We start from the raw sequence: 19,065 nt of genomic DNA on the forward strand, positions 1-19,065 counted from the left end.
GGACAATCTGACAACACTCTGAATATACGAGCACTCCGAGCGCACTCTGGCAGTCCAGAGTGAATTTGCATACACACTGTCACGGCTCCTCCTCTGCAGTGCAGGGGCGGTTCCTCCTGCAGGCAGAGGAGGGTCGTTAGTGATTGGAGTCACCTGGGCTCAGGGTATTTAAACTGCTTCACTAACCTCTCTCTCTCTCTCTCTCTCCCCCTGCTCCTCCAGGTATGATCCTGTTTTGTTTGTTCCGTTGTTGGTTTATTTAGTTTCCACTCAGTCATGTTCACACACACATATTCACGCATCCATGCACCTTACATACACCCTACATTATGACATTTCCACACCTCATTCCTTTGTTTAGAATTAATAGTTTTGTTTTATAATAAAGAACTTTTTGAATTGGCCTATACCGGTTGTTGATGTCCTCTCATTTTTGCCACAGGCTATGAGCCGGCCTGTGACAACACCCAGATTATATTTAAACTAAGTCATTTTCAGCGTATCTAAGTATACCTATTCAGCTGTCTGTATCCTCCTGACTGGTGTTTATTTTTTATTATAAACTAAATATGCTTCTCTTGAATCTCTTCAAAAATCTGGGTAAAAGATTGAAAGGAATGTCTTATTCAGTACATTTTGTAATTGCTTGCTTTTTTAAAAAAAAGTCTAGCAACCATGCCAGCTAAGATAGTAAGACAAGCTACTCAAATGGAGCATTTCCACACATGATTGACCCCAGTGATTTACCCAAAAGGCTCAGACTTTTATTTGTCCATCTACGTGGGCTGGGACCCGTGCCTCACTGGGCCATAACTCCGGAGAACCTGCTCAGCTGTCATTTACATGACAATGGCTAACTGTGAACTACACCTTTTCACAAAGCAACAGTTTTGATTATGCAGAGGTTGTAGATTCAGCTCTTCACTGTCAGCCCTAAGCTATGGAAACACAATTTCCCTCAGTATAAGGGTGTATGCACTAGGTGTTACACTGGTGTTGCAGTCAAAAAGCAGCAGAACTTGATTGATAGCCTGAAATGGCTTGGTAGCTAGTTATGAGGTAAGGAGATTGCGTTTGGTAGCCAGCAAGATTGGGAACCTAACTTCAATTTTTTTGTTGCTAGGAATCAATAGGTTACATATCTTGATTAAATAACATCTACACCCACTGAAAGTCATGCCCAGCACATCAAACACTGTCTTTGCTCCATGGCGCACTTTGGAATACCCCTGATAGGGGAGGGAAATCAGTCAGTTTCTGATACAACGTGGGTTTTAAAAATGAAGTTTAGTAATTTATTTAACGTCTGAAAAAAATAAATAAAATGAATACACAGCAAATCTAAGGGGCACGTGCCCTTGTTCCCCCAATGGGCATGACACCTCTGGTCACTTTCATTGTGTGATTGATTTGCAAGCAAGACAGTTTTATTATAGCGTCAATCAATCCCTTATGGCACCTAACGGTGAAGGATTAATCCAGACCCAGTTTTTAAAAGTAAAACTTTATTGCAATGTGCATCGTCACATTCATCTTTGCACAACAGAATGGAGGCACCCAAACCCATTTTGCAAGAAAAGACAAAAACAAGGGAAAAAAAAAAAATTCTAATAAAACATTAAATCATGACAAAAAAAAATAAAATACAAATTAAATCTGGGAGTTTAAAACAACTTAGATAAGTGTTCCTTTTCTTTCCATACCCAGAATGAGGGCTTTAGATTTCATATTAGATTTTACATACGTTACATTAGTTCAAGAACACGATCATTATACATAACGAGGTCCAATACCATGCTTCTTTCTCCGTATCAAATGTCTGAAAAGCAGCCGTTTGAGAGATGAAGCACATTGGACAGATTCCTTTCCTCTTTACAACAGTCTGACCTGTAAACATTTAACAGGTTGACATTTCTCAGTAAATTAAATAACCATCTTGTACAGTTAACATTTAGATTCCTCTGTCACTTTTAGGTTATTTCTTGTCTTTACATTGATCCCCTATTCATTATCAATTGATAAATCTCTTGCAAAACAAGCATTAAAACAACCAAAAAAAAACATTTACATTAGTGCATTGTACCATGACCTCCACATGCAAATCAATCATTCTAAAGTGCAGTAAGGACAAGACAATTCATGACCAATAATGATTAGGAAGTAATATAACTTGTCCTCAACGACTGAAAAACAGGTCTTATGAAGCGTATTGTACAGTTAAAACTTCCACTTACAACTTAAGAAGAAAATGTGTTTCACAGACCTTTCATTATCCACTGATGATCCCTTTCAAAAAGCTTTATCGTTATTTAATAAAAAAATTAAAAATTAAATACACAAAAATGTCCCTTTAAAAACCAGAGCATCGTACTCATATCATGCACTCCACACGCAAATCTATAATTATAAAGTGCTGTAAGGACCCTGCGATGCTTTTCATACCGAGGTTCCTTCAAGTGGACCCACCATATAACTAGGTACATCTACGATCAGAGTCTACAAGTGGACCCACCATATAGCTAGGTACATCTACGATCAGAGTCTACAAGTGGACCCACCATATAGCTAGGTACATCTACGATCAGAGTCTACAAGTGGACCCACCATATAACTAGGTACATCTACGATCAGAGTCTACAAGTGGACCCACCATATAACTAGGTACATCTACGATCAGAGTCTACAAGTGGACCCACCATATAGCTAGGTACATCTACGATCAGAGTCTACAAGTGGACCCACCATATAACTAGGTACATCTACAATCAGAGTCTACAAGTGGACCCACCATATAGCTAGGTACATCTACGATCAGAGTCTACAAGTGGACCCACCATATAACTAGGTACATCTACGATCAGAGTCTACAAGTGGACCCACCATATAACTAGGTACATCTACGATCAGAGTCTACAAGTGGACCCACCATATAGCTAGGTACATCTACAATCAGAGTCTACAAGTGGACCCACCATATAGCTAGGTACATCTACGATCAGAGTCTACAAGTGGACCCACCATATAACTAGGTACATCTACGATCAGAGTCTACAAGTGGACCCACCATATAACTAGGTACATCTACAATCAGAGTCTGCAAGTGGACCCACCATATAACTAGGTACATCTACGATCAGAGTCTACAAGTGGACCCACCATATAACTAGGTACATCTACGATCAGAGTCTACAAGTGGACCCACCATATAACTAGGTACATCTACGATCAGAGTCTACAAGTGGACCCACCATATAACTAGGTACATCTACAATCAGAGTCTACAAGTGGACCCACCATATAACTAGGTACATCTACGATCAGAGTCTACAAGTGGACCCACCATATAGCTAGGTACATCTACGATCAGAGTCTACAAGTGGACCCACCATATAGCTAGGTACATCTACGATCAGAGTCTACAAGTGGACCCACCATATAGCTAGGTACATCTACGATCAGAGTCTACAAGTGGACCCACCATATAGCTAGGTACATCTACGATCAGAGTCTACAAGTGGACCCACCATATAACTAGGTACATCTACGATCAGAGTCTACAAGTGGACCCACCATATAACTAGGTACATCTACGATCAGAGTCTACAAGTGGACCCACCATATAACTAGGTACATCTACGATCAGAGTCTACAAGTGGACCCACCATATAACTAGGTACATCTACGATCAGAGTCTACAAGTGGACCCACCATATAACTAGGTACATCTACGATCAGAGTCTACAAGTGGACCCACCATATAACTAGGTACATCTACCATCGTCAGAGTAGCAAACCATCTCTCAGCAGGCCTTCCATTCCACATTATAGACATGTAGCCTACAACATTCTCACAACACTGGTTTAATGGTGGCGTTATTACTAACCAGTGTAATTAATTAGTCTTTTTTTTTTTTTTAAATGTACAGGAGTCACCATTTGTTAAAATGACCAAGCACAACATATGACAAACAAAAAAGATGAAAATATTAAAATATCAGCTGCTTAATAAATTAATAAAAAGCCAGACATGATAGGGATTGGGGTTTTTCCCCTTCTACAAGAGAATCAGTCTCTTCCATCACAGTTCAGTCACACAAGTAGAGTTCCATTAATTGATTCCATCTTTTGATATGTGGGCCTTTCTTCCAAGATCAAGGTTCACAGGTCCAGGGTCCTTGTCCATGGGACTAAGAGAACGGGTCTGAGTGCATGTACAGGAGGCAACAAGATGTGGACTAGGAATGCTCTCAGGGAGAAGGGAGTCCACAGCATGCCCAAACAGCCATCAGATGTAGGTGCTATGTGGCCCTATGGAGGGATCGGTGTTACATTCTATATGTCCCCCTCTCTTCAACTCCATATGTATCCTCAATGGTTCCTAGTGATGGCTCAGATCCTACTAGGGGTGTCCTGTGTGATGACAGAGAGAAGAAGAGGGTGACAGGTTTAGATGAGAGAATAAGGTAGACTGTAGTTTTATTTTAATGAAATCATCAATCTTCAACTCATTTATAGTAATGGCTGAAGAATATATGCATTAACATGGTATTAGTGGTACTTGACTTCAGTTAGGTAGCATCCCCCATGTTGGGCAGGTTACAGTTGTTGCACATGGAGGTAGAGATTCCTCATGTAAAAAACAAAAAAAAAAGGGGACTTTCTATTTAAATTCAGGGTTTCCGTGAACAAGTATTTTGGCTATGGTAGTTTTAGATTGGAGAAGAGAGACCCCAGGCTGTCACAGTCAGCCGAGAGAGCGAGAGCGACCCAGGGTATGAAATGGGTGTGCTTATTGCTCAGTGCTCACCGTTCCCATTGGTGATTGCACCGTTCCCATTGGTGATTGCACCGTTCCCATTGGTGATTGCACCGTTCCCATTGGTGATTGCACCGTTCCCATTGGTGATTGCACCGTTCCCATTGGTGATTGCACCGTTCCCATTGGTGATTGGCTCCGTGGTCTCCCAATTCATGGCCTTCTGGACGGCCTTCTTCCAGCGTGCGTACCGGAACTCACTCTCTACAGGAGAAACAGAGGGACAGACAGTTACAATGGAGGCTCCTATCCTCAAGGTAACTACAGTACATATATATAACCACTAGATGTCAGTGTGTTAAACTCACTCTACCAAATAAAATAAAAAATTGTAGAGAGCCTGTCATGTAAACCCGACCTTAGGCAACACAGTGACTAGGATCTGGTTTCAACGACGAACTCTTGGCATGGAGGAACTATGTCACATCCTCAGTCGATACGTGAGAAAATATTTTCCGGGGACTCTGCCAACAAATCACAAGGCAGACATGCCAGAACGTCACGATTCAAAACTAAAGTTATCATGCAAAACCTTGGCAGTGGTTTTTAAGTGAAGGTAGTGGATGCAAATTAGCCACATGCGAAATGCACTCACTAAAAATAACCTCCGTGATGTCCATCTTGGCAGCTACTATTTAGTGTTTTATTCAAGGTGATAAGGCCTGGGCAGTGACCTGGGCAGTGACCTAGAAAGTGACCTAAAGCCTCTATGCCAAAAGAGTCCATTAGTGAAACCAAACCCTAGACATTGTTGTCTAAGGTTGGGTTTGAGAATATAAACTGAACGGCTTTAAACATGTAAGAGACATTTAACCACCAGATAACAGTATGACACAAATATTGATATGGTATCTCAAATCATGGTCATGCCTCATGGTGACAGGGTTGGGGGTCAATTCAGTTTTCCAAATAAGTCAAGTCAAGAAGTGGATTTAAATAAAAAAAATGTATGAATTGTAAAATAAAAACAAATACATTTCAATTGACTTTGACCCCGGCTACTGATCAAGGTGTGACGCTGTTCTCTCACCCTCAGGATTAATCAGAGGTTGGTATGTGTCAGTGGGGATGGTTGTCAGGTTACCAGGGGTCAGACTCCAGACACCGACCCCCTCTGCTGCTCCTGCCGCCATGGCTGCACCCAGCGCCGTGGTCTCGGACATGGACGGCTTCACTGAGGGAACACATACAGAAATACAATACTGCGCAGTCCTCGGGAGTATGTGTATTTGGGTAAAAAAAAGTTCATGTTAGAGTGTGTACTGGTACAGCTGTGTCTGCCTGCATTAGGTGTTTGAGTTTACGGAGTACATGTGCTTGATGTTAATGTGTCTGTATATTCTTGGAAGTAGACATAAATGTGTGCGTCGTTGAGTCAAAACTTCAAATGAGAGATTACTGAGTGCATGTTCTTTACCTCAATGCAGTGTGTATGCGTTGGTGTGAGCAGTTGTGTGCGTACCTACCCACAGGGATGCAGAGTACATCAGCTTGGAGCTGCATCAATAGTCTGTTGGAGGTCATGCCTCCATCCACCTGGAGCTGGCTCAAAGGAACCCCATAATCCTGATTCATGGCCTCCAGGATCTGGACAATTATATATCTATTAGTTCATAGCAGAGTTTACTGTTTGACTTCTTTGATTTGAGTCTGAATGGAACTCAGAGCCTTACCTCTGAAAAACAGACAGCCAGAGCAGCGAAGCCCTAGGTGAGATCTGTTAGTGAACTGAGTCAGACTTACCTCTCTAGTTTGAAAACAGACGGCCTCCAGCGCAGCGAAGGCCAGGTGAGATCTGTTAGTGAACTGAGTCAGGCCACAGATGATACTGTCGAAAAGAGAGAGAGAGACATATAGATGAAATCAGGCTGGAAACAAACTGGCAGCTCTGTTGAAATGGAGGACAGAATACACGCATGTTAACTTAAAAGACCCCATCTCAAATCTATAGTGACATTTTGTCACATAAAACCCAAGTGAAATGCATGACGTCTGAAGCGCAAGGATTGTTTCACAATTAGGTGCAAGTGGCCTACCCTCGTGCACTGGGCTCCCAGTAGGGGGCGTACAGCCCGGAGAAGGCAGGAACAAAGTAACATCCATAGGACGAGCCCACATCACCTGCCAGCTTCTCTGTGAGAGGATGAGAATGGTCTTAAGTAAATATGAAAATCAACCTAAACGTACAGTGTGTTGCAGAGCAGAGCTCACCGATCTCTGCGGAGGACTGGATGATTCCCAGGTTATCTTTCAGCCAGCGTACCACCGCCCCAGCTATAGCCACCGACCCCTGGAATAGACCAATCATAGGTCAGCACCAGCATGGCGGAGCCAATCACAACCTTGACAAACATACTGCAGGGCTTTATTTCAGACAGGACTCATACAACAAGACTCGTACAACAAGACTAGTACAACAAGACTAGTACAACAAGACTAGTACAACAAGACTAGTACAACAAGACTAGTACAACAAGACTAGCACAACAAGACTAGCACAACAAGACTAGTACAACAAGACTAGTACAACAGTATAACAGCACAACAAGACTAGTACAACAGGACTCATACAACAAGACTAGCACAACAAGACTAGCACAACAAGACTAGCACAACAAGACTAGCACAGCAAGACTAGCACAACAAGACTAGCACAACAAGACTAGCACAACAGTATAACAGCACAACAAGACTCATACAACAAGACTAGTACAACAAGACTAGTTTAACAGCACAACAGGACTAGCACAACAGGACTAGTGCAGTGGCTTGCGAAGGTATTCACCCCCTTGGCATTTTTCCTATTTTGTTGCCTTACAACCTGGAATAAAAATGGATTTTTGGGGGTTTTGTATCATTTGATTTACACAACATGCCTACCACTTTGAAGATGCAAAATATTTATTGTGAAACAAACAAGAAATAAGACAGAAAAACAGAAAACTTGAGCGTGCATAACTATTCACCCCCCAAAGTCAATACTTTGTAGAGCCACCTTTTGCAGCAATTACAGCTCCAAGTCTCTTGGAGTATGTCTCTATAAACTTGGCACATCTAGCCACTGGGATTTGTGCCCATTCTTCAAGGCAAAACTGCTCCAGCTCCTTCCAGTTGGATGGGTTCGGCTGGTGTCACGCCCTGACCTGAGAGAGACGTTTTTCTCTGTTTAGTTAGATCAGGGTGTGATATGGGGGGGGGGGGGGGGGGGGGGGGCATTCTATGTATTTAATTTCTATATTTTGGCCGGGTATGGTTTCCAATCAGAGGCAGCTGTCTATCGTTGTCTCTGATTGGGAGCCGTACTTAGGCAGCCTTTTCCCACCTGCTTTTTGTGGGTAGTTATTTTCTGTTTTGTTATTCTGTGACCTGACGGAACTGTTTGGCTGTTTTCGGTTTGTTTCTTTGTTAGTGTTTTCATTGTCTAAATAAATATAATGAACACTCACCATGCTGCACTTTGGTCCCCTCCTTTTGACAGCCGTAACAGCAATCTTTAAGTCATTCCACAGATTCTCAATTGGATTGAGGTCTGGGCTTTGACTAGGCCATTCCAAGACATTTAAAATGTTTCCCCTTAACCCACTCAAGTGTTGCTTTAGCAGTATGCTTAGGGTCATTGTCCTGCTAGAAGGTGAACTTCCGTCCCAGTCTCAAATCTCTGGAGAGACAAACAGGTTTCCCTCAAGAATTTCCCTGTATTTAGTGTCATCCATCATTACTTTTTTTAATCGGCAGGGACTACCGATAAAAAACATCCCCACAGCATGATGCTGTCACCACCATGCTTCACTGTGGGGATGGTGTCCTCGGGGTGATGAGAGGTGTTGGGTTTGCACCAGACATAGCGTTTTCCTTGATGACCAAAAAGCAAATTTTTTGTTTCATCTGACCAGAGTACCTTCTTCCATATGTTTGGGGAGTCTCCCACATGCCTTTTGGCAAACACCAAATGTGTTTGCTTATTTTCTTCTTTAAGAAATTGATATTTTTCTGGCCATTCTTCTGTAAAGCCCACCTCTGTAGACTGTACAGTTTAAAGTGGTCCTATGGACAGATACTCCAATCTCTGCTGTGGACCTTTGCAGCTCCATCAGGGTTATCTTTGGTCTCTTTGTTGCCTCTCTGATTAATGCCCTCCTTGCCTGGTCTGTGAGTTTTGGTGGGCGGGCCTCTCTTGGCAGGTTAATTATGTTGCCATATTCTTTCCATTTTTTAATAATGGATTTAAAATGTTGCTCCGTGGGATGTTCAAAGTTTCTGATATTGTTTTATAACACAACCCTGATCTGTACTTCTCCACAACTTTGTCCCTGACCTGTGTGTGTGTGTGAGAGTGAGTGAGTGAGTGAGTGAGTGAGTGAGTGAGTGAGTGAGTGAGTGAGTGAGTGAGTGAGTGAGTGAGTGAGTGAGTGAGTGAGTGAGTGAGTGAGTGAGTGAGTGAGTGAGTGAGTGAGTGAGAGAGAGAGAGAGATATCATGTGACACTTAAATAAAGTCCACCTGTGTGTAGTCTAACTAATTATGTGACTTCTGAAGGTAATTGGTGGCACCAGATCTTATTTAGGGGCTTCATAGCAAAGGTGGTGAATACATACGCACACACCACTTTTCCATTTAAATTTTTTTGAAACAAGCAATTTTTTTCCCATTTCACTTCACAAATTTGGACTATTTTGTGTATGTTCATTACATGGAATCCAAATAGAAATACATTTAAATTACAGGTTGTAATGCAACAAAATATGAAAAACACCAAGGGGGATGAATACTTTTGCAAGGCGCTGTATAACAGGATAACAATACTAGGATAACAAGACAACAGGACTAGTATAACAATACTAGTATAACAGGACTAGTATACTAGGACTTGTATAACAGGATAACAATACTAGTATACCAGGACTAGTATAACAGACAGTAGACGTGTACCTCGAGAGCGTAGTAGGCTGGTGAGTCCTTCCCCAGTTTGAAGGCCAGTGTGGTCAGGAGGCCGTGATCTGACATCACTGGCTGAGACGAAAGAGAGAGAGGGTGTCATTTTAGAGCAACAGACACCATTTTGAAAAATAAAAATAAAAAAAATAAAAAACATTATTTAAATCCATTTTACCTTGATCCCTGTGTTTCTCAGCAGGAAGCAGCCAGTTCCGTACCTTTTAAATAGAAACAAGGCCCGGTTTTAAAAGGAGATGTGTCGGGCCATAAAAATACAATCTCTATGAGAAGAACAGAGGAAGACTTGGGGACATCTCTGAAAATCAAATCAAAACTTTATTTGTCACATGTGCCGAATACAACAAGTAGACCTTACCGTGAAATGCTTACTTACAAACCCTTAACCAACAATGCAATTCAAGAAAGAGTTAAAAAAATATATATATATTTACCAAATAAACTAAAGTAAAAAATAAAAATGTACACAATAAAATAACAATAATGAGGCTATATACAGGGGGTACCTGAGTCAGTGTGTGGGGGTACAGGTTAGTTGAGGTAATTTGTACATGTAGGTGGGGGTGAAGTGACTATGCATAGATAATAAACAACGAGTAGCAGCAGTGTTCAAAACAAATGGAAGGGGGGGATAAATGTAATAGTCCAGTGGCCATTTGATTAATTGTTCAGAAGGCTTATGGCTTGGGGGGGGGGGGGGGGGGGGGGGGGAGAAGCTGTTAAGGAGCTTCTACCACCCCCAACCACTTGGTGATGCGTTTACCATGTTCATATAAATCAAATCTCAAAAGTATTTTAGAAATCCCTTTTTACATCAGCAGTTGTCACAAAATGTTTTACAGACAACAACAAAAACAACAAAGAGCAAGCAATACAGAGGCAGAAGAATAGGACACACTCACTAGAAGTCAGGAACCTAGGAAGAAACCTAGAGAGGAGCCAGGCTCGTACATAACATTCTATCGACTAATATATTCTAAAAATGGCTGTGTTTCTGAGTGATGACGACCTAAACCAGCACGTCCAGTTCCACAGAGAAAGAGTATCTGCTAGGTCATATACCCAACCAAACAGCTACACCATAGCTGTGAACACAACAAGCAGGACAAAGCCAGAGATACAGAGCCGTGTGGTAGGCTCCCAAACAATGGCAGAGTCAAAGGCCCCTCTCCTCGCTTTACAACTAACTGACGGCTACACAGACAGTCTAAGGATAAAATGTTTACACACACAAGCGCCTTTAAGTGATATGGACCTCTGAATAAAATGATATGAATATCACCGTCAGTTTTTTCCAAGTAAGGAGAGAAGACCCGTCTTGAGGAGGACTTACGTGTTTTTAGCCTGTCCATCCTGGAAGCACATCTGACCAACCAGAGCAGCGGACTGGTCCCCGAGACACTGTGGCGTCAAGAACCACAACAGCGTTTAGTCATCACACACACTAACCTCTGTCAGTCATTACTGTCAAAGCTAGGACATTGATTCACTCCAACTAGGGCAAATCACACACACACTCTCTATATTGTTTTGATGCAATAACAACAAGGGAGAACTCCTTACCCCGGAGATGGGAACTCCTGCCAGAGAACCAGAGTTCTAGAATAGAATGAAATAAAAACAGACATGATGAGAGTGAAGTTACTGATCCAGGACCTGTGTCAAATCTCAACAAAGTCCATTGAAAAAACTTAAACCCTTAAAGTCCTCAAAAGAATTTAAACATTTAAAAAAAAAAAAAAAAAAAAAAAAGCCACCTTTATCAAATGATAACATAAGTAGTAGCAACAGGGTCGGGTCAACCAGGTCATAATAAAACAGAAACCATCTGTCCAAATCATCTCTACAGCCAAACCAAAAATCAGCTGTTAAGGCCATCACGAGACGCTCTAGTCCAAATAACTGGCATAGCTAGAGCCACACACTCTCCACAGTGTCGTTCTACGGACGCCACAGGAGTCACGAGCGTCTCAATGGTGTAATGGAAAGAAAAAAAGGGGGCAGCCAAAGGCCTGGCATTCTCTCCACGGACCTTACCAAACCTCCATCTGGTGGACGTGAGGGAGAAGGCTGAGGTGAGTGAGTGAGTGAGTGAGTATTTTGGGGACGACGGGCAGCCATTTTAGGTGACAGTGGCAGATAAGAACATATCAGAAGTAGGAGGAGCGACCAGCTCACTGAGTGACCTCTGGACACCAAGGCAAGGTGCACACTATGTTGACAGCAGTTCAGCAACCATGACAGTCACAGGAGATAAAACACAGACAGACACACACACACACACTTCTTGTGTACACGTTCTATTCATTAGAGAGTATGTAGTCCTAAATTTGACCCATTTAAATCTGCCCTCATTACAAAGACAACTGTCACAAGATAAGCTGCATTTCTCTGTATCAAAGTAATATACAGTGCATTCAGAAAGTATTCAGACCCCTTGACTTTTTCCACTTTGTTACGTTACAGCCTTATTCTAAAATGGATTAAAATAAATATTTCCCCCCCCTCATCAATTTACACACAATATCCCATAATGACAATGCAACGTTTACAATTTTAGCAACAACCCCCCCCCCCCCCCAAAAAACCCCCCAGAAATACCTTATTTACATAAGTATTCAGACCCTTTGCTATGAGACTGTAAATTGAGCTCAGGTGCATCCTGTTTCCATTGATTATCCTTGAGATGTTTCTACAACTTGACTGGAGTCCACCTGTGGTAAATTCAATTGATTGGACATGATTTGGAAAAACACACACCCGTCTATATAAGGTCCCACATTTGACAGTGGATGTCAGAGCAAAAACCAAGCCATGAGGTCCAAGGAATTGTCCGTAGAGCTCCGAGACAGGATTGTATCGAGGCACAGATCTGGGGAAGGGTGCCAAAAAATATTTCTGCTGCACTGAAGGTTCCCAAGAACACAGTGGCCTCCATCATTCTTAAATGGCATACGTTTGGAACCACCAAGACACTTCCTAGAGCTGGCTGCCGGCCAAACTGAGCAATCGGGGGAGAAGGGCCTTGGTCAGGGAGGTGACCAAGAACCCGATGGTCACTGACAGAGCTCCTCTGTAGAGATGGTTTTCCTTCTGGAAGGTTCTCCCATCTATGCAGCAATCCACCAATCAGGCCTTTAAGGTAGAGTGGCCAGACAGAAGCCACTCCTCAGTAAAAAGCACATGACGGGCCGCTTGGAGTTAGCCAAAAGGCGCCTAAAGGACTCAGATCATGAGAAACCAGATTCTCTGCTCTGACGAACACAAGATTGAACTCTTTGGCCTGAAAGCCAAGCGTCACGTCTGGAAGAATTCTGGCACCATCGCTATGGTGAAGCATGGTGGTGGCAGCATCAAGCTGTGGGGATGTTTTTGGGAGACTAGTCAGGATTGAGAGAAAGATGAACAGAGCAAAGTACAGAGAGACACTTGATGAAAACCTGCTCCAGAGCGCTGAGGACCTCAGACTGGGGAGAAGGGTCACCTTCCAACAGGACAACAACCCTAAGCACACAGCCAAGACAACGCAGGAGTGTCTTCGGGACAAGTCTCTGAATGTCCTTGAGTGGCCCAGCCAGAACCCAGACTTGAACATCTCTGGAGAGACCTGAAAATTGCAGTGCAGCAATGCTCCCTAGCCAACCTGACAGAGCTTGAGAGGATCTGCAGAGAAGAATGAGAGAAACTCCCCAAATACAGATGTGCCAAGCTTGTAGCGTCTTAGCCTCAAGTCTTCTTGGGTGTAATCACTGCCAAAGGTGCTTCAACAAAGTACTGAATACTTATGTAAATGTGATATTAAATTTGCAAAAATATCCGAAAACCTGTTTTTGTTTTGTCATTGTGTGTAGATTAAAAAAATTAATTCATCAATCTATTTTAGAATAAGGCTGTAATGTAAAATAATGTGGAAAAAGTCAAGAGGTCTGAAAACTTTCCAAAAAAAACGCACTGCATGTCACGTCTGATCAACAGTGTCTGAGGAACGATCCAACTAACAGTCTAACCAAGAAAACAATATTAAGCCCTGTAACCTTGACCCCAACATTACATAGTCTAATGACAGTCAACTGGAATCTTATCAGGTTTGACGTAGACGGAACTAAACACTAGTCATAAAACCAAATTACCTGCTTTGATTAGTCACTTAAATCCCATTTGATCATAAACATCTTTATGGCTACCTTTCTACTGAAAAATGATAGGACTTAACCTGGATAAGTAGGTTAATGTTTAAAACATGGTTCGCTAAGCGTTTCCAATCAAAAAACACTACACACAAACATCGACACACAAGCTAGATCCGAAGGTATCAACTCACCACTGAACCGTATATTTCTGAGGAGCTCTTCACTTGGGGTAGAATTTCCATTGGGACATCAAAATATCTACAACCGACAAAATAAATATATGTTTAAAATAATGCCGGAAATATATAGTCAAATTTTGTACAAAAAAATGTATTAACAACTCATGTAGATATGTCTATGCAAACATGTTCAAGTGTGTGTGTGTGTGTGTGTTCCTACTTGCAGAGCTCGGGGTCCCAGTCCAGGGTGTGTATATTGAAGAGCATGGTGCGACTTGCGTTGGTCACATCTGTGACGTGCACCCCGCCACTCTTTCCCCCTGTCAGACACTGGGGTGAGACCACCACACCGCCACAGAAGATAATGAATAATAAAAAATAAAAATGTTGATACAGAACCACAATGGAAATAAGCCTTGACTTTGAGTCATCCCTGACAAGTTTTAACAAAATGTAGATCCTTTGTAAAACTGTCAAATCAATCATCTGGATAATTAATAATTTAAATCACAGATAAACAATCTGAACAGGAACTGATCACCAAGCAGGTTTTTGTACCAGCCCAGTACTAAAAATCACCCAGCCTGTAGGGTTCGCTTTGGGCCCAGTCTTACCCAGATAAGCCAGGAGTCGACAGTGCCGAACATGGCTCTGTGTGTCATGACAGCCTCAGCGACCTCCTCCACGTTGTCCATGAGCCAACGCAGTTTCACAGCACTGAAGTATGTACTGATGGGCAGACCGGTCTTGTGCTGGGGAAAGATAGATGGAGAGAAAAAGAAAGCGAGATAAGAGGCTGTATCACATCCGGCATTGATTGGGTGTCCCATAGGGTGGTGCACAATTGGCCCAAATGTTAACAAGTAAAAATAAAGGGAGAGAGAAAGGGAGAGATGGTAGAGAAAGAACAAAATGTGATGACCAAGGGGGTTGATGTCACCCATCAGAGATTACGGTAAAGATGTGTCAGATTGTTCACACCTAACATCTAATCTTCTCATCCCCACAGGTGCCTTTAGGCTAGGGTCCATGGTGGGGTAGGGGCTATAAAGTAGGGTCTAGGACAGGGGTGAGTAATTCCAGTCCTCGAGGGCCTGAGTAGTGTCACAGTTTCACCCCAGGCTCCAGTTAACACACCTGACTCCAATAATCACCTAATCATGATCTTCAGTTTACAATGACATTAGTTTAATTAAATCAGCTGTGTTTGCTAGGGATGGAGGGAAAAGTGTAACACCAATCAGGCCCTGGAGGACTGGAGTTGCCCACCACTGGTTTAGGGGTTGGTTTGGGACAGGGCTCTCCTCTTACCTTCAGATGGTTCTTGTTCTTTCCCGGGGTGCTGTTGATCAGCCTCTCCACTGTGGACTGTGTACGAAGGTCCAGCCAAACTACAGGGATAACCAGCAAACAAGGACTTAAAAAAAAAAAAAAAATCACTGCTAAAAACTAAAAAACTTCAATTGAATAAAATCAACCAGAGATAATATATTATATAAACACTATCTTACAATGTTCAACAATAGACAGGCAGTGGTGGAACTGGCAGAATGAAAAGCACGACTGTTGGTATGACATCCTACACTACTTGCTGGAGCTGGGGGAGGATTTAATGCTATTGCAACAATGCTACTGGATGATGTTATGCAATCTGGCTATGTGCTGTGTGGTTTCCCACATGACACAACTTTAGGACATTTACTAAGTAGAGTTACAGTAAGGATCTGTGTGGAGGTTTGAGGGAGCGACTGGGGGCAGCTGTCTGAATCAGACTGGAAAAAGTGTGTCAAAGCCAATGAATTGGACTGGTTTCTAAAACTGCTACTGAATTAGAACTCTGATCCCCAAAAAGTGAACAGCCTGTCCCTGCCAATAGTCTTCTAATGGGGACGGTGACCCCGTACTTTCTGGCGCATACGTTTGTGACTACCAATGAGCTTTTGTAATACCCACCAATGGCATTGTAGAGCGGTTCCCCCGTCTCTTTGTCCCAAACCAGCGTAGTCTCTCTCTGATTGGTCACTCCGACAGCTGGGTAAACACAAACAAAATGGTAAACAAACACCACACCCCCTGCTGCATCCAATGGAGTCCTGAGTGCCACTGTAGGTACAGAGTATTCATACCCCTTGACTTGTTCCACATTTTGTTGTTACAGCCTAAATTCAAAATTGATTAAATAGATTATTTCTTCACACACACACTCAAAAATCCCATAACGACAAAGTGAAAACATGTTTTTAGAAATGTTTGCAATTTTTTTTGAAAATTAAATACATAAATATCTAATTCAGATAAGTATTCACATCCGTGACTCAATACATTGTAGAAGTACCTTTGGCTGTGATTACAGCTGTGAGTCTTTCTGGGTAAGTCTCTAAGAGCTTTCCACACCTGGATTGTGCAACATTTGCCCATTATTCTTTTCAAAATTCTTCAAACTCTGTCAAATTGGTAGTTGATCATTGCTAAACAGCCATTTTCAAGTCTTGCCATTGATTTTCAAGCTGATTTAAGTTAAAACTGTACCTCAGCCATTCAGGAAGATTCACTGTCTTCTTGGTAAACAACTCCAGTGTAGATTTGGCCTTGTGTTTTAGGTTATTGTCCTGTTGAAAGGGGATTTAATCTCCCAGTGGCTGGTGGAAAGCAGATGGAACCAGGTTTTCCTATTGGATTTAGCCTGTGTTGAGCTCCATTCTGTTTCTTTTAACCCTACAAAACCTCCCCAGTCCTTATCGATGACAAGCATACCCATAACATGATGCAGCCACCACAATGCTTGGAAATATGGGAGAGAGGTACTCAGTAATGTGTTGTATTTTCCCCAAACATAACACATTGCATTCATGACAAAAAGTGAATTGCTTTGCCACATTTTTTTCAGTATTACTTTTGTGCCTTGTGTCAAACAGGATGCATGTTTTGTAATATTATTTATTCTGTACTTCCTTTTTTTCCACTCTGTCATTTAGGTTATTATTGTGAAGTAACTACAATGTTGTTGATCCATCATCAGTTGTCTCCCATCACAGCCATTTAATTCTGTAATTGCTTTAAAACGTCACCAATTGGCCTGAGCGGTTTCCTTCCTTTCCGGCAACGGAGTTAGAATGGACACCGGTGTCTTTGGATGGTGTATTAATATACCCAGTCACTAAAAAGAGGAATTAATAACATCACCATGCTCAAAGGGATATTCAATGTCTGCTTTTTTTTTTTTTTAAACCAATCTACCAATAGATGCCCTTAGTTGCGAGGCATTGGAAAACCTCCCTGGTCTTTGTGGTTGAATCTGTGTTTGAAATTCACTGCTCGACTGAGTGACCTTACAGATCATTTATATGTGTGGGATACAGAGATGAGGTAGTCATTCAAACATCATGCTATAAACTATTATTGAACACAGAGTGAATCCATGCAACTTATTATGTGACTTGTTAAGCACATTTTTACTCCTGAACATATTTAGGCTCCTTACCATAACAAAAGGGGTTGAATACTTATTGACTCAATATATTTCAGCTTTTCATTTGTAATTAATATGTAAAAAAATTTTAAAATATAATTCAACTGACATTATAGGGTATTGTGTATAGCCCAATGACAAAAAAAACAATACATTTAAAATGTAACCCATTTTAAATTCAGGCTGTAACACAACAAAATGTGGACAAAGTCAAGGACTGTGAATACTTTCTGAAGGCACTGTATCTATCCACACACACACACACACACACACACAACTGTACCTTTAATGTTGGAGATGTCTATGTTGAGCTGGCCGAGCTTCTCACAGGTCCTCTCCATACACTCATAAACTGACTGAAGAATCTCCTTAGGGTCCTCTTCTACCCAGCTGACACACACACACAAAAAGGGACAGTTCAACTAAGTGTTGGAAAAGGTTTTACCCGTGTTCGAAAGCATCTGTTCAGAGAACGAACATGGTGAAATGTGGAATGACAAGTGTCATATTTCAGCTTTGTGTTGTGCGTTCTATCCCTGATGATCACTGAACCGACACTTAGTCCTTCACTCATATGTGGTCAAATTCCCCTCTTTTCCACTGTTCCTCGTCAGGGTCAATGACAATTGGTTTAAAAAAAGGTTCTGATCCAGTCAAAGAGTCTTTCCAAAAGAACCCAGGCCCATAGTGAGTAGTAATTTCCTTGCATACAGAGCATTTGGAAGGTATTCAGACCCCTTCTCCACATTACAACCTTATTCTAAAATTGATTCAATATTATTTAAAAATGTTTTTTTAAAAAAATCAATCTACACACAATGACGAAGCAAAAAGAGGTTTAGAATTTTGGCCAAATGTTTTTTTTTTTTTATATAAAATTAAAAATGAAATGCCTTATTTACATAAGTATTCAGACCTTTTGCTATGAGACTGTAAATTGAGCTCAGGTGCATCCTGTTTCCATTGATCATTCTTGAGACGTTTCTACAACTACATTGAAGTCCACCTGTGGTCAATTCAATTGATTGGACATGATTTGGAAAGGCACACACCTATCTATATAAGGTCCCACAGTTGACAGTGCATGTCAGAGTAAAAACCAAGCCAGGATTGTGACGAGGCACAGATATGGGGAAGGTTACCAACTAACAAAAAAATGTCTACAGCATTGAAAGTCCCCAATAACACAGTGGCCTCCAACATTCTTAAATGGATGAAGTTGGGAACCACCAAAACTCTAGAGCTGGCCGCCCGGCCAAGACTGAGCAATCGGGGGAGAAGGGCCTTGGTCAGGGAGGTGACCAAGAACCCGGTTGTCACTGACAGACACCCAGAGTTAGTCTGTGGAGATGGTTTTCCTTCTGGAAGGTTCTCCCATCTCTGCAGCACTCCACCAATCAGGCCTTTATGGTAGAGTGGCCAGATGGAAGCCACTTGTCAGTAAAAAGCACATGACAGCCTGCTTGGAGTTTGCCAAAAAGCACATCTGGAGGAAACTTGCAACCATACCTATGGTGAA

General features: G+C 41.9%; 1 protein-coding gene across 1 annotated transcript in view; it reads right to left on the minus strand.

Moving 5' to 3' along the window:
• Window positions 1-1,488: 1,488 nt before the first annotated feature.
• Window positions 1,489-19,065, minus strand: part of LOC106586902 (glycerol kinase) — a 28,749-nt gene continuing 11,172 nt past the window's right edge. The window contains exons 3-19 of the mRNA XM_045707369.2: window positions 17,830-17,936; window positions 16,031-16,108; window positions 15,389-15,468; window positions 14,692-14,829; window positions 14,298-14,407; window positions 14,090-14,156; window positions 11,332-11,367; window positions 11,102-11,169; window positions 9,926-9,968; window positions 9,745-9,825; window positions 7,028-7,106; window positions 6,853-6,949; window positions 6,560-6,644; window positions 6,283-6,403; window positions 5,847-5,990; window positions 4,808-5,020; window positions 1,489-4,410 (exon numbers count right to left, since the gene is read on the minus strand). Of these exons, the coding sequence (XP_045563325.1) occupies window positions 4,400-4,410; window positions 4,808-5,020; window positions 5,847-5,990; window positions 6,283-6,403; window positions 6,560-6,644; window positions 6,853-6,949; window positions 7,028-7,106; window positions 9,745-9,825; window positions 9,926-9,968; window positions 11,102-11,169; window positions 11,332-11,367; window positions 14,090-14,156; window positions 14,298-14,407; window positions 14,692-14,829; window positions 15,389-15,468; window positions 16,031-16,108; window positions 17,830-17,936 (1,558 nt within the window). The 3' untranslated portion in view covers window positions 1,489-4,399. The remainder of the gene's footprint in view (window positions 4,411-4,807; window positions 5,021-5,846; window positions 5,991-6,282; window positions 6,404-6,559; window positions 6,645-6,852; window positions 6,950-7,027; window positions 7,107-9,744; window positions 9,826-9,925; window positions 9,969-11,101; window positions 11,170-11,331; window positions 11,368-14,089; window positions 14,157-14,297; window positions 14,408-14,691; window positions 14,830-15,388; window positions 15,469-16,030; window positions 16,109-17,829; window positions 17,937-19,065) is intronic.

Source organism: Salmo salar, chromosome 25 (assembly GCF_965601325.2).
Source record: "Salmo salar chromosome 25, fSalSal1, whole genome shotgun sequence".
Lineage (NCBI taxonomy): Eukaryota > Metazoa > Chordata > Actinopteri > Salmoniformes > Salmonidae > Salmo > Salmo salar.